The sequence below is a fragment of the Chanos chanos genome, chromosome 16 (genome assembly GCF_902362185.1).
Source record: "Chanos chanos chromosome 16, fChaCha1.1, whole genome shotgun sequence".
NCBI classification, from domain to species: domain Eukaryota; kingdom Metazoa; phylum Chordata; class Actinopteri; order Gonorynchiformes; family Chanidae; genus Chanos; species Chanos chanos.
In genome coordinates, this window is record NC_044510.1 from 14590265 (window position 1) to 14606613 (window position 16349).

General features: G+C 45.6%; 1 protein-coding gene across 1 annotated transcript in view; it reads left to right on the forward strand.

The window, feature by feature from the left end:
• gabra3 (gamma-aminobutyric acid type A receptor subunit alpha3) overlaps positions 1-16349 on the forward strand; it is a 63874-nt gene that overhangs the window by 41273 nt on the left and 6252 nt on the right. Inside the window, exons 5-7 of the mRNA XM_030793179.1 lie at positions 720-863; positions 3792-3944; positions 11344-11549. Coding sequence (XP_030649039.1) covers positions 720-863; positions 3792-3944; positions 11344-11549 — 503 coding nt within the window. The remainder of the gene's footprint in view (positions 1-719; positions 864-3791; positions 3945-11343; positions 11550-16349) is intronic.

Consider the following 16349-nt stretch of genomic DNA (forward strand, 5'->3'; position numbering starts at 1 on the left):
AAAAAAACCTTCTAGTGTTAGTCTTGTGCAGTCGTTACTGTAATTACCCTCCAGTGTGGTTGGATGGTGTATGTCAGAGCAGTTTCTTGGTGCTCTGTCTAACTCATACTGATTAGATGAGAGTAAAAAAAAAATATCATTTGAACATATTGTTTTTATAATCTCCAGAAGTTTCAGTGCAACTCTAACAATGATCATAATCAAATTATTACCTGAAAATGTGAGCTGGGCATAGGTCTGTAACATACAAATAGTTTCTTAGTTCTTTCTCTCTCTCTCTCTCGCTCTCTCTTTCTTTCCTTCTTTCTTTCTCTCTCTCTCTCTCTCTCTTTCTTTCTCTCTCTCCCCCCTCTCTCTTTCTTTCTTTTTTTCTCTCTCTCTCTCTTTCTGTCTCTTTTTCTTTCACTCACTCTCTCTCTTGCTCTCTCCCTTGAATGCCTCACAGAATCAACTGTATATTCACCCTAGTAATTACACAGTAATTATGATGTTACATCTATTTAATGACACATGTGATTTGAATATTTCTCAGTTTTTTTACGTGTGCTGCACCATAATGTAATTTTTTTCCTGACTCATCCCTACCCAAATCCATTCAATACGCAGCAGTTAAATAACTGCAAATGCTATTGCACCAATCTGTCTGTCACTACATTGTAATAACATTTTATTAAGCTGCAGGTGGAAATAAAAGTGTTTCAATTTTGTTTGATTGACAGATGCGTACACCAATAATGAGGTGGTGTACATCTGGACTCAGGAAGACGAGAAGTCTGTATCCGTGGCTCCTGATGGCTCCAGACTAAACCAGTACGATCTACTGGGACATGTGATTGGGAAAGAGATCATCAGCTCCAGTACAGGTATATATACACACACACACACACACACACACACACACACACACACACTATTATCAGTATTTAAAATACTCTAAATCTTCTCCTCTAGCAGAAGGCAAGTCTGTCTGTTTTCTCTCTCTGCCACAGAACATTTTAACTTTGCTCCTCTCACTGGGTTATTTACTGTGTCTGTGTGGAGGTTTTGTCAGCTCTGCCGAGCGATGACATGAAACTCTAACAGTCTACTGTACATGTAACAGAAATCTCTGACTGTCTTCTGTAATGGATCCTGCTGAGTAAGACCACCCTTCACAGACTCATTACGTTTTGGTTTTCTTCTCTTCGCTCAAGTTCTCCTCAGTCCACAGGCACCCGACAACAACTAGGACAAATTCATTTTGCTTGCCCTCTCTTTCTCTTTCTTTCTCTCTCTCTCTCTCTCTCTCTCTCTCTTTTTTCTTCTCTCTTTCTCTCTCCTCTGTGGGGCACCGCCTGCCTGCGTTTACCAATCCAATTTGTGGGCCTTTGTAATTTCATTTATCTGCAGCTGCTTTGCAGGCAGGCTGTGCATCGATTGCTTTGGGCTGGCTATATTGAGGTCGTGGGACCTGCATGGGAGACAGGGAACGAAATTGGGAACCGTGGCTGGGTTGGGGGGTTGGAGGGTTACAGGGTGGGGTTTGGGAGTTGGGGGGGGGGGGGGGGGGGTCAAAGAGTGCACCTTATCCTGGAGTTGCCTAGAAATGTAGAAAACGTACAAAAATTACGAGATGATGATGGGGGGTGGGGGGGCTTGTTGTCAAAGCGAGGACTTGAACTGGGCACGATGTGAATCTCTGAGCGTGTTTCTCGTCAGACTGCGACACTCACGCGTCTACGCCATCCGCTGATTGTGTGTTAAACATAAGCAGATTGAAACTCAGAGACTGAGGAAGCCGGTGATTTTTCCAGCAATTTCCATGGCTGTTAGGGTTTTTTTTTTCCCTGAGAAATGGCACACTTAAGACAAAAAATAGGAAGAGAAAGAAAGAGAGAGAGAGAGAGAGAGAGAGAAACATTTACTGTTCAACCGTTCACGTGACAATGTAAGAAAATGCACACCACACACACATGCACACACACGCACACACACACACACACATGCTTTCTCTAGATTAGAGTACACATTCCTGGATTTTGGATTCAAGAATTTTTTTTTTTTTTACGTTTTAATCTTCAAACTTTTCTCCTCCCCAATGGATTGCTCTTCGCTTTGCATACAGATGAGAGGCCTGGCGAGGAGGAGGAGGAGGAGGAGGAGGAGAAGGGAGGAGGTAAATCTATCATTGCGCTGACCGGGAACAGAGCGATAGTTCATTTGAATTGGCAACAAATTACCAGGCAATTCTTCTGCCCAGCTCCGCTTCATCAGGAATTCATTTGATCTTCGCCTCTGATTACCGTGGCAACCTCCTCCTCGAGTCTTTTACACCCAAACGCCCGCGCGTATCTGACTTCGTTCTTTTTTTTCTTCCTCCAGCATTTTACAGTCTGTCCATCATTTGTGTGCGTGTGTGTCGGACAATAGATTGGCAGTTCTGATCTTTCAAGAGGTCGCTCAAAACGCTGTTCATAATATTCACAACAGAGGCTGTACAGCCCTTGCCTTCAGTGCAGACCGAGGTCCATTCTCTCCCGTAGGGATTTATGGTGAGAGGGCACGGCTGTGTGAACTGGGACAGGTTTCGAATGCAGCTCAGTAGGTTGTGTTTACCAGTCCACGGGTGTGAATTTACACAGACTCGTCGCTGGCGCCCTCTTATCGACTCGCCTCCGGATGAGGAAGGGCCTCTCCCGTCTCCCCCTGTCCGCCGCGGCCCCCGTGAAAACAACAACAACAACAACAGCAAAACAAACCAAGCAAACAAAAAAAGACATGTCTCATTCTGTTTGAGTCGTCGGGCCGGGAATGCCCGTTTCAGATTATTTCTTCTCCCTTTTTAATGGCTTTACATCTCAACCCCGCAGAGGTCAGAGAGCAAGAGAACATGTCCTCACAGACAGAGGTCAGAGAGCAAGAGAACATGTCCTCACAGACAGAGGTCAGAGAGCAAGAGAACATGTCCTCACAGACAGAGCAACTCGAGAGAAGGAGAGGAAGAAAAAAAAAGAACCTCTCTGTGCCGATTCAGAAGAGTGGGCCCTTAATAAAAGGGTCTCAAACAGACGGAGAGGACTGGTCTCTGGGACTGGGAGTCTGATGGGTGATGGGAGATTAGTGTTAATAGTGCTACTGGGAGGGAAGGATAAGGACGACCCTACGACGGTCTGGTAGGTCCCTCCGAGGTCGTCCTCAAACGACAAAGACCAAATTATTCAAGACACATCCATACACGTTATACCTGACGCCTCTGTGAAGTTTGTACACAAACACCAAATCAAAGCATCAGCACTCCTCTGGTTCTCTAACACTTTGTATAAACTCTTCTCTTTTTAAAAAAAAAACCCAAAAACTTCTGCTGGGTATGACTGAGGTAACTGGGAGTGTTCTGGAGTCCCTGAACAGTCTGTTCCCACGCAGGGATCTTCTGTCTGATGCCCCCTGTCTGCCCGGGTCAGAACATCTCATCTGGACCAGCCGCGCTGGTCAAAACAAAGCCTGCCCTCAACAAACAGACGCTGAGATAGACAAGCCAGCTCTCAACCTTACCACAACACAAACAAACAAACACACTCCTAATCACATGCACACATGTACACACACACACACACACACACCACACTTCTGCTTCACACCAGGACTCATGCTAAGGCCTATGTGTCCTAACTCTGATAAATGAAGTCTTGAATATTTTAGTATATTGTGTTTATGTTTTGTTTTTGTCTTGGACATAACATTAATAATTCATTTTCTTTCCTTTCTCTCTCTCTCTGTCTTTCTAACCCCCCCCCCCCCCTCACCCCTGACAGGAGAGTACGTTGTGATGACTACGTATTTCCATCTGAAAAGGAAAATTGGCTACTTTGTGATTCAGACCTACCTGCCCTGTATTATGACCGTCATTCTCTCCCAGGTCTCCTTCTGGCTCAACCGTGAATCTGTCCCAGCGCGAACCGTTTTCGGTAAGTGTGTGTGTGTGAGTGTGTGTGAGCGTGTGTGTGTGTGTGTGTGTGTGAGTGTGTGTGTGAGTGTGTGTGTGAGTGTGTGTGTGTGTGTGTGTGTGTGTGTCATCCGCGTCTCCCCTCTCTATGCGTTGAACAAAGTGCCGAGCTACTCCTGCAAACAAAATGTCGGACAAAATGCCGTGTCATCCGGTTCAATTTTACACAACAAAAAACGGGCGAAAACGGCAGCCGCGGTGGTGTTTGTTCGTTTGTTTATTTGTTTGTTTGTTTTCTGCTGAGTAAATGCAATGCAAGTTAAAAAAAAAAAACAAAAAAACAAGTGCACCAGGGATGTGATTAAAAGTTTCTGTGGCAGAGGAGAAGAAGAGGAAGAAAAAGAAAGAGGAAAAAGTTTGGCTGTGCCAGGGCTAAAGTGGGAGAAGTGCAGCAGCAGGCAGAGTGTTGTGGACAGTGATGGATTGGGATTTGAGAGCGTTTAAGGATGACTGGCTGAACCTGTAATTACCACCAGCATCACACACTGCCACCTAATTAATGACAGATTAGCCGCCCAAACAGGGACCATAATGAAGTTGGAGAGAGAGAGAGAGAGAGAGAGAGAGAGAGAGGGAGAGAGAAACTCTTGTCTGGGGCGGACAAGAAGCAATAAACCCCAAAAGCGTCACAGTTGCATCTTCTGCGGCGGGATATTGGCGTCTAAGCCAGCTGGAGTTAAGAGATTACCGTTTATCGAGCTCTCGAAAACTTTGTCAAGGTGTCTGTGTTTTTCTTGCTTTTCTTCTCGTTTGCTCGAGGAAGTTTGAAGGTTTTTTTTGTTTGTTTGGTTTTTTTTTTGCTTGAGGAATAGTTTTTTTTGGGGGGGGGGGGGGGGTGGTGAGAGTAAACACTTGGCGGAGTCAAAGTCTAAACGAATGTGCAGAGAGAAGCAATGACCCCGGCTCCTCTTAACCTGCCGTCCTCAAACACACACATCACCCTGTCAACACAGCTGAGTCACACACACACACACACACACACACTCAGCTCCACTGTGCAGAGAGAGAGAGAGAGAGAGAAATGAGCGCTCTCTCCGTCAGAAAAAGCTTACATCGATAAAAAATACAAATCCTCGTCATTCACTCCTTTTTTCTTTTGTTTTTTTTTTCTTATCCAGTCAGAACCGATTCTTTTCTGCTTCTAGAACACTCCAAGAAATGTCAAGGGCATCATAAACACACCTTTTCATACAAATACATGTTTTTTCCTTCCTAAAGCATTCAGGATTGCACAGTTAGCTTTGCACATATGAGGAACTTTACAGAGCATTATTAACTTGCTGCCAACAGAAAATATTTTCTCTTTTATTCATCAATCTTTCATTTCCTTTATGTTTCATAAAGACCCATAAATACACCCAATGTGTTATCCTATGTTTTTATCGCCTTCTGACCTAACCACTGGTCTAGCGTGTGGAACGAGGGGCATGTAAGGTTTAGTCTTAACTGTGCATTTTTGAAGAAGAAGAAGAAGAAGAAGAGGGAAAAAAAAGAAAGAAGAAGAGACCTCAGTAATGTTGGGGGATCTGATTGTCTTTACTGGGAATTCCAGACGAAGGCAAAACCCTGACCCGTGTAACCAACACATGACGACGGGAATTAAGACCATAGAAGACCGCTGGCATTAGACGCTCGGAGAACAGCGTACCCATAATGCTCCAGTAAGCGATACACGTGTAATCCGTCAGCTGGTAAAGTTGGAGCGGCAGGAAAAAAAGAAAAAAAAAAAAAAAAAAAGCTTTTCAGTGGCAGTGCTCTGGTCTCACTGCTCCTGCTGGGTGGCCTCGGTTCAAACGTGACTTAACCAACCTCACACAAACAAGCTGACTCCCTCTCAGATGCCTCCTCCTCCTCCCCCTCCTCCTCAGCCGCCATCCGTCCCTCGTTTCCTCACATCCCTCTCTCTTCAGGCAGCGTGAAGGAGTGTTTCATTGCGGGCGGAGTGCCTCCCTGCAGGTTGGAGTGCCTGTCGACTAATCAGGGCTCTGAAGCTTATAGCAGAGCTGAGCACCACACGACCTGAAGTGTAGCAGGCAGCTGGCCCCGAGAGAGAGAGAGAGAGAGAGAGAGAGAGAGAGAGAGAGAGAGAACCCACAGCCACCTGACGCATAACCCCCCCCACATCCCCCCGCATCATAACACACACTCACAGCTAATGCACACCCTGTCATATGCACACACACATACAACCACACACTTGCACACACTCTCTCTCACACAGACACCCACACCCCCACACACACACTCTCTCACATATATACACTCACACACGTCTGTGCACACACAGAGAAACAAACACAGGCTCTCTCTCCCTCTCTCTCTCTCTCGCTCTCTCTCTCTTTTGCACTCACACACACACACAGAGAGCTGTATATTCATTCTTAGAGGCAGAGACCTGTCTCAGGAGAGCAGAAGCCACATACAACACAAAATGTGTGTGAGCCTATTCATCACTGGGACCAGCTCTACCACTGAGGACTGGATCAGACCTGCAGCCTCCTCACCACAGTCCCCAGAGACCCAGGCTGCAGGCTGGGCCCGGGTCAGATGCATAAGTGCTTACTAACTAAGGGCTTTAGGGAGAGAGTGAGGGTCTCGGCTGAGGAGTCTGAAGTACACAGTCATGCAGTCCTTCCCCTGTAGATGTGTTAATAAAAACTGTATTCTAGCACTGCAGGTGAATACTGTCTTCAGGAGGATATTTAAGACCTACTGCTGGAGAACAATACAACCACCTCCCATGTGTGCATGAGCACGTGCTCCTGCACGCACACACTCTCACACACACACACACACACACGCACGCGCACACACGCACGAACACTCACACGCACACACTATCACACACACGCACACACACACACACACGCACACTCACACGCACACACAAACACTCACACGCACACACTCTCACACACACACACACGCTGCACGAACACACACACACACACACACACACACATACACACACTCACACACACACGCACACACACACACACACACATACACACACACACTCACACGCACACGCACACACTCTCTCACACACACACACACACACACACTCACACGCACACAAACGCTGCGCGCACACACACACATACACACACATACACTCACACGCATATACACGCTGCACACACACACACACATACACACACATACACAGGCAGCCAACAGAACTGCTGTCATTTTGTAATTACAAATGGCTCTCTTGAACTTGGAATACATGTCCCAGATTGTCTCAAGTTATTTCAACCATTGTCACCAAGTTGAACTTAAGGTCTGATTACATGTTCATATGAGTGTTTTTGGTTTTTGTTTTTTTTTAATGGTGAGTCTACAGTTAGAGATAGAGGCTCCAGTCTGGAGACAGACGCTCATGTGAGGGCCAGAGCCGGCATCTGATTGGTATTCTGGAGAAGTGGCATTTCTGTCAGGCTGGAGATGTTGGGAAAGCACAGCCTGTCTCGTCTCAGGCCTTGGGCTGGACACGGAGAGTAATGAAGCGTCCAGTTTTGGGATACAGTGCATGTTAAACAGAATGTTCTTCCATCTGCCGGGGGGGTCGTGAGATGACCCTCACACCCCCCCCCCCCCCCACTCCACCCCGGATGAGCAGTAACTACAAATTCCAGTCTGTCCCAACTCCTCACACTCTTCAACCCGGCCTGACGAGGACGTCCGCCGGAATACCGAAGTCGCCCGCCCTCTCTTTGCCTGGCAGCAGACATCCCTCCGTTTCTGTAACGACAGACGCAGGCCTCTCTTAATCTCTTCTTTTCACACCCTCCTGAACCCGAGAGTGTTTGAAAAGTGTCAAAAAACATGTAAGGGAGGAACAGTGCGCTTGTTAAAAAAAAAAGAGAGACAACAAAACTTGGCATCGGCGTTTTACGCGACCGCGGCGGCGGTTTCCCAAAACGCCACTCGCGAGTTGATGTTTAATTAATCACCCCGAACGCTGGACGGGAGCCAGTAACCGGAGCCTCCCCTGACTACAAGGGCCTGGTATTTCACCGGAACAATTATGTTTAGTCTTTCTCTTTGTTGTAATTTCTGATTTATAACCCATACTTTATGCCGCTCACAATAGACCCGACGCTGGTTCCAACACAAAGCCATCTCACAGGACATGGCTCCATACTGTTTCCTCTCTGTTCTTTCTCCTGCTTCCTACACAAAGAGATAGGACCTCGGCGTGGTGTTTAATCAGAGGAATTGCTGTTCCTCTGCATCTGATACGTCACGTCTCCCCGACAGTGGTCTCGTGTAGAATAATTTCACTCCCGGCTTTTATCTAAATAAACAAAAGCTTACCCATTCATCAACCTCTGGGCCATTCTACACAACACACAATCAGACCCCTCGCCTCAGAGCCGAGCATAGCCCCTGTCCATTCAACAAGAGCAGTCCACACTTCTCGTTTGTTTTGGGTTGCTTTTTTTTTATTTGTTTTTTGAATGTTTTTTGTTTTTGTTTCTTTGTTTGTTGTTGTTGTTGTTGTTGTTGTTGTTTTGTCTTATTAGCAAGGGGGAAAAAAACAACGTCCATAAGTGTAAGATTTCAAAGTCTAAAGTCAGTGTGTTATTTATTTTAGATTTTTATTTTTGTTTTCATTTTGTTTCTGTTTTTTTTTTCTCTCTTTTGTGTGTGTGTGTGTGTGTGTGTGCTGGACTGCAGATAACTGGGATGAGGCCAGCTCAGGTGGAATGATAGCTTTTGTCTGCTTTGAAGGAGAGCTATTCTCAGTCTCTCCCCCCCCAAACCCCCCCCCCCCCCCCCGCCCCTTTTCATTTGTCCAGTTCACAGAGGAGTGGAATGTTGAGTCGGCCTAACAATGACCTATGAAAGATTCACATTTCACACTGCAGTTGATTCATCCGCATTTCTTCCTTTTGTTGTTACTCGAATTTACATTTCTGCAGGCTCCCCTCGCTCGGAAGTGGCTTACGGCATGCGGGTTCGGTCAAGTGCTCTTCCTTCCCGCTCGGTTACCTTGGGTTTTAGGAGACAGGCTGTTTTGTTTTTTTTGTTTGTTTTTTTTCTTTTTTTAAATCCATTGAGTTTAAATCCATTGACATTCTTCATCGGAGTTCTTCACTCCTTGGCGAGTGACTTTGCATCATAAACCGACCGACGGCAATCGATGGGCTTATCCATCCATCCATCCATCCATCCGTCCAATCAAAATTCGTCTGAGGGGTGCCTGGCCCCTCCTTTCCCATGGCCTCGAGGACACTTACCGACCACGGGGAAACATTGGCACTCTTCACCTTTTAAATCTCCCATTAGTCTTACAAACGGATCCCCCTGCTCTCACAGGTCCACGGCGTATCAGTATTCCCACCAGTCCGTATTGGTGTATCAGTATTCCCACCAGTCCGTATCGGCGTATCAGTATTCCCACCAGTCTGTATTGGTGTATCAGTATTCCAAGTACACACTTAGAGAATTCCATTAGCATGTGAAAAACGGCTCTTAAAACTTAAGTGAAGAGAGAAGACCCTCTGCAGTACTGCACACCTATAGCTCCTCTCACCCGTTCATCATCACTTTGCTCTTCACCTTTTGTTGTCTTGCAACTTTACTTATTTATTTATTTATTTATCCTGCTGCGATTTTTTTGCTGCACTGCAGACCGCAGACAGACAGCATCTCCTGTGTTGTCAGCAAAGTTTTTTTAGTTCCCCTTTCTGACATATGTTTAGGGACTACTGAAGACTACTGAAGGTAGCCCCTTTGCACTGTCAGCAGTATAATTATTACACATTATTCTCCCAAGCACTCTATCGAGAATCCCATACCGTCCTCCAGAGAGACTCAGCACATCGAGCAGTAACACACAGAGCAGTAACACACAGAGCAGTAACACACAGAGAGCAGTAACACACAGAGAACAGTAACACACGGAGCAGTAACACACAGAGAGCAGTAACACACAGAGCAGTAACACACGGAGCAGTAACACACAGAGCAGTAACACACAGAGAGCAGTAACACACGGAGCAGTAACACACAGAGCAGTAACACACGGAGCAGTAACACACAGAGCAGTAACACACAGAGAGCAGTAACACACGGAGCAGTAACACACGGAGCAGTAACACACGGAGCAGTAACACACAGAGAGCAGTAACACACAGAGAGCAGTAACACACAGAGAGCAGTAACACACAGAGAGCAGTAACACACGGAGAGCAGTAACACACAGAGCAGTAACACATAGAGCAGTAACACACAGAGAGCAGTAACACACGGAGCAGTAACACACTGAGCAGTAACACACATAGAGCAGTAACACACTGAGAGTAGTAACACACAGAGAGCAGTAACACACAGAGCAGTAACACACATAGAGCAGTAACACACTGAGAGCAGTAACACACAGATAGCAGTAACACACGGAGCAGTAACACACAGAGAGCAGTAACACACAGAGAGCAGTAACACACAGAGAGCAGTAACACACAGAGCAGTAACACACAGAGAGCAGTAACACAGAGAGCAGTAACACAGAGAGCAGTAACACACAGAGAGCAGTAACACACACAGAGCAGTAACACACGGAGCAGTAACACACAGAGAGCAGTAACACACAGAGAGCAGTAACACACTGCTGAGTCTGGCTCCGACACATTTCACTCCTCTTTTCTTCCCTTCTTTTTCACTGCAGCATCGTGTTATCTCACTTCCTGTACACAGCACGTAATAATCTGGAGATCCCTTTAACCAGGTTTCTTTTATCTCTCTCCCAGTCCATTCTCATTACTATCACAGTTATTGTTTCACATGCTGGATATGATGGATAGATATAAAAAAATATGTATATATGAACATTACACATGAATCAGCAAATTATTTCTCATACTAATACCCAGGTGGTGCTTTCAAAACTCGCTTTCAGTCTGTTAAAAATGGATACAGACGGATGCTTTGAAAAACGGAATCTTTCCGTGAAAGTTCCACATCTCAGGATAAGACAGTTCCCCTGTGCGATGAACACAGACCAATTAAAACATAAATAAACACACCCCAAAAAACGTTAAAGTAGAGCAGCACCTAAAAACAATACCCAACTGTAGCAGAGCCAGACTGAGCCGAAACGCAAGGCATTGTGGGAACCACCAGTACAACAGTCTGCAGATGCTGAATACATGAGGTGACACAGTCAACCACACCAGCTCATCCTGAGTCAGTATTCATGTGAAACAACCAAATGTTATCACCCGGTCCAGAGATGCAATCACTGATCCTGGATCATGAGTATTAACCAGGTTAGTTTAAAAAACAAAAACAAAAAAAACCCAACTTTCTTCATTATTGTCATATTTCTGTTTGTTTGTTATTTTTCCTCTCAGGTGTGACCACGGTTTTGACCATGACAACCCTGAGCATCAGCGCCCGAAACTCTCTGCCCAAGGTGGCGTATGCCACGGCCATGGACTGGTTCATGGCTGTCTGCTACGCCTTCGTTTTCTCCGCCCTCATCGAGTTCGCCACCGTCAACTACTTCACCAAGCGCAGCTGGGCGTGGGACGGTCAGACCGAAGCCCAGGAGATGAGGGTGAGAACCGACGCCTGTGTCTTTATCTTTTACGGCTTGGCTAACGCGAAATGGAAGCCAGGTCGACGGAAAGCACGTTAAAAGTCGTTATTCTGCGTTTTTTCCTTCTGATGTAAACCTGACTTTAGATCACGTTGTGTTTCTCTGGGCTCTTAAGGGACAAATTTGGGGTTTATAAAGAACGGATAAGATGATGATGATAACGTGATTGGTGTCAGCAGCTCTGTATGACTACAAAGACTCAAATCACTTAGGGTGTCACCCTCAAAGCCTTAAATGAAACAGCTGCTATTGTAGTTGACGCACCAAGGACATACCGAGAAACAGGTAAGGAATTTAGCGAGCTCCAAAATGATCCAGACGTTGCCGTAGCAAAAGCAGCCCTACCCGTTCACGACAGTCTTTTTTTTTTTCCTTTCTTTCTTTACGGTGCTGTTTGTGAGGCAGAATCACGTGTAAAGAGAAAATATCCGACAGTTATCGCACTGCGAATGCTTCATTAGCTGTTTATTAACAGGCTCTTATGGGACTGCGAATCCAATTGATGTAAATACGCGGAGCAAAGAAATGACACAACGTGATTAAAATATTAATGGTGTTATGTTAACTGTGTCCTGCTGCAGATATTTGAGTGGTGCTTTAATTTACATGTTTTTTGCATTTAATTTTGTTCATTTGATTCGGATTGATTTTGAAACCCTGCTAGCTGCTAATGGAGCCTAGCGCTCTGTGGTTGCGTATTCGTTCTTTGCGTTGATTTATAAGCCAATGGCATTTGATTTATCCTCATGCAAAATTGGTGCGTTTCGGTAAGAAGAAGAAGAGGAAGAAGAAAAAGAAAAAACAAACTGTCGATTGTTGTGGTTTTCGCTCACGCACTCTCTTAATTCGATTCGATTCAATTCGGTTCAATTCAGATCAATTCAATTCAGTTGCATTTAATTCAATCTACGAGCTTTCCCTGCCAGCCCATGCATCCACATTTACTCAATATGTCATTACAGTAACACGGCAACATTCGTTTTCCCCCGTGTCTCTCTCTTGGGTTTTTCTCGTTAGGAGCTTGTCACCGTTGTCATTTTTCAGCGAGGCTGCCCCCCCCCCCCCTTCGGTTCCCTCCTGTCTTTATCTCTTCCCGGGGCTGGCTTTGCTTTCTCTTGATTATTGCTCTACTCTTTCTTTTTACCTTCCCTCCAAGATAAATGAACCCCTCAGACCTGGCGCTCGGGAAAAATGTGGTCCAGAGAGCTTTACAAGCCCTTCTGTACCGTTCCATTTCCTCGTTCGGGTCAAGCGCTGTGGAGACGCTCTTAAAAGTTAAAAGAGGGTTTTGTTTTGTTTTTTTTTTTTATTTATGCATTAGCCGCGTGAACATTCAGGCCGCGCGAAAATCCCCAGAAGAGCCCCAGATCGCATCGCACGGCCGATATCCCTGGCGGACCCCGGTAACGGTCGTAAAGTCTGCAGGACGAGAAGAAATGAAAAAAAAAAATAGAAGGTTCCCGTTGAAAGAAGTACATCCAAGCTGTAAAAGAGTTCATAAGGCATTGGAAGGTCAAAGAGATAACTTTGCAGTGATGTTTTTAAATGGGTGATTTTTAGACTCAGGAGGGATTCAAAGTTTTCGATGGTTGTTACTCTGTTCCGAGATATTTATGGCCACTTTTTTTTTTTTTTTTTACTTTTATTTCACTTTTATCTAAACGTTGCACTTGTCTCGTTCAATAAGAATCCGTTACAACCTCTCGCAAGGCTGTACGCAGCCATTCGGATCAGTTTGGTCGTTCGAAAAAGAAACCATCGCTTCCCGCGTAGTGTGAGAACAGTGTCACGGCGTTACGTGAGAACGCTCTAAGATTCATTTTCAAGCTTTAGGACTCGTGATAATTCATTACGACAGCTGCCCCAGAAACCAAATGACACCGCAGATTGGACGGAGCCGGCGGCCGAGACGGAAACGTTCTCGACTGTTGCGCCGTCCGTTTTGTGTCGAATTAGCGTAAAAAGAGCAGCCATTTCATCAAAGCGGATTGTGTGGCCAGGGTTTGGGGGGGGGGGAGGTCGTCAGTGGAGCTGGTAGGCTCTGCTGAGCAGGCAGATGGAGTGATAATTGGATGTCAGAGGCATGTTTCAGGACTGCGCTTTCCCCCCATAGGCCTGCAGCCTGCTCCGCCCTGGGTCGGTCCAGTTTCAGCGAGCCAGGGAAGAGGCGCAGACGCACTGTTTTTGGAAAAAACAGCCGGGCCTTTTGAAATCGACTCGAGAAAGAATCGATTTTCGATTTATGAAAAAAAAAAAAAAAAGGACGAAAGAAAGATATAATAAGAAAGGGAAGGAGGAGAGAAAGAAAAGAAATGACGAAAATTGAATCGGCAGACGCCTCGAGTTTCACAGAAATCTGATTTTCTGTAACAGGAGAGATTAGCGAAAGGAAGCAAACCATGAAGAACGGGGAAAAAAAAGATGAACGGAGTAAGAGGAGAAAGAATGCGTTTGCGGTGGAGGAAGAGTAGCGTTAAGAAAAAGGCTGGACAGAAGAGAGAAGTGCGAATTGATCATTTTTCCCCTGTAATTACTTGCCGAATTACTGCGTGTCTCTCCTTATTAGATGGACTGTCCAAGTGTCCGGTCACTGTAATCACATGTTAGCCTGCCAGGCCAAAGAGCTGACAGAGACAAGTTAGACTTCCCCATATCTTTCTCTCTCTCGCTCTCTCTCTCTTTCTTTGTGTATGTGTGTGTGTGTGTCTTAGACTTCCCTTTATCTTTCTGTGTGTGTGTGTGTGTGTGTGTGTGTGTGTGTGTGTGTGTGTCTTATACTTCCCTTTATCTTCCTCTGTGTGTGTGTGTGGTGTGTGTGTGTGTGTGTGTGTGTGTGTGTGCGTGCGTGTGTGTGTGTGTGTGGTGTGCGTGTGTGTGTGTGGTGTGTGTGTGTGTGAGCATTAGACTTCCCTTTATCTTTCTGTGTGTATGTGTGTGTGAGAGAGAGAGAGAAGAGCCTAACTGCAAACATTACTTACCTACAATCACTCTTCCAAAGCTCCTAACTGGAGACTTCTCTGCCAGCTCTTTTTCTTTTTTTCTTTTTTTTTTCTTTTTTTGTCCTGTCGACTGTAATTCCGGGCCAGGTGCTCTCACATTCAGTCTCAGAGTGACCTCCTGACCCCACATCTCTATGGCTTTGGAGCCTTGGCCCTGCCGCTGCAGATTGGGGTCAATTTGATTTAGCAGCTGGAGAAGAGGACGGGGGTGGACTGGTCTTTTGATGTTAGTGGCCAACCTGAGTGTCTCTCTCTCTCTCTCTCTCTCTCCCTCTCTCTCCCTCTCTCTCCCTCTCTCTTTGCCTCTCTTTGCCTCTCTCTCTCTCTTTCTGCCTCTCTCTCTCTCCCTCTCTCTCTCTCCCTCTCTCTCTCTCTCTCTCTCCCTCTCACTCCCTCTCTCCCCCCCCCTCTCTCTCTCTCTCTTTCTTTCTGCCTCTCTCTCTCTCCCTCTCTCTCTCTCTCTCTCTCTCTGCCTCTGCGCTTCATGATGAGAGGGAATGGAGAGGAACCTGTACCTTACAGAAATCTCACTTCAAACTCCAAACTTCAAATGTCAGAGACTACGTCCCCCGCAAAATACGCTCTTTCATCATCGTCGTCATCAATGTCGTCGTAATAATGATGATAATAATAATAATAATCAAAATCAAATCATAGTAATTATAGTAGTCGTTCATTTTTTTGTTTGCTTTGTTTGTTTTGTTTGTTTGCTATTTTTTTTATTGGTTGTTTATTTGCATAGTGCTTTTTAGAATTAAAAATTGTCTCAAAGCAGCTCTACAGAGGTCAGTGCCTAAACCCCCTGTGAGCAACTCCATAGCAACAGTACGGAGGAAGAAAAGCCCTTAAATGAAGTATACAGTAGGAGGACACCTTTGGGAGGAACCAAGACTAGTAATAATATTGTTTGGTCTGCTGTTATTAACAACAACAACAATAATAATAATAATAATAATAACCTTAGGCCTTCAGGTTGACTACGTCACGGCCAAAAAGACCTCAGCGTGACACTGGGGGGATGAGTTACGTTACGGAGTTGGTTACGTTGAACCCCATCGCTGGGTCCAAGTCCGAATCTCAGAGTCACTACCCGGCTGGTTAGGGCGTCGCTGAGAGCCCAGCGGGCCGTGCTCTGGGTGGGTCACTCCGGGGCGGAGTCCGGTCCGGGTCAGCACACTTCATTAGCTCTCAGCACGAGCGGACTCGCTGTCCGCTTCCAGATGAACCCAGAGAAAGAGAGCTGACCTCTCCGCTCCTGCCATGGGCAGACTGACTTGGGGCTCATGCTGTTATAGGGACCCCACAACGGTGGGAGAAACAGCTGGCTGTTCCAGACTGGGGTGAAAATGGGTAAAGATAAAATAAAGAAACCGCGTGTGCAGTCAAACAGAAAACCAGTGAAGATACTTTTGAGGTTTGTTGAAAACTGTCATAGCGTCTCGTCATGGCTCTGCTGTTCAAATCTCTTCAAAAGAGCCTTTTTTTTTCTTTTTTTTCTTCTTCTCCTATTGTTCTTGTCGTATTTGTTTTGTTTTTTGTTTTATTTGTTTGGTTGGTTGGGTTTTTTTAAGGGTTTTTTTTTTTTGTAGAATCTGAAAATAAATCAGAAAATGAATGCCAGACCATATATAGGTTAATCCCCAAAGTCTGGAGGCTTTTCTTTTCTTTTTTTTTTTTTTTGCTGGAGGATTCAGGCTTGGGCTGATGCCTCTGATGTTGCGGACGTCTTGAAAAAGCCACGTTATGTGTTTTCAGTATC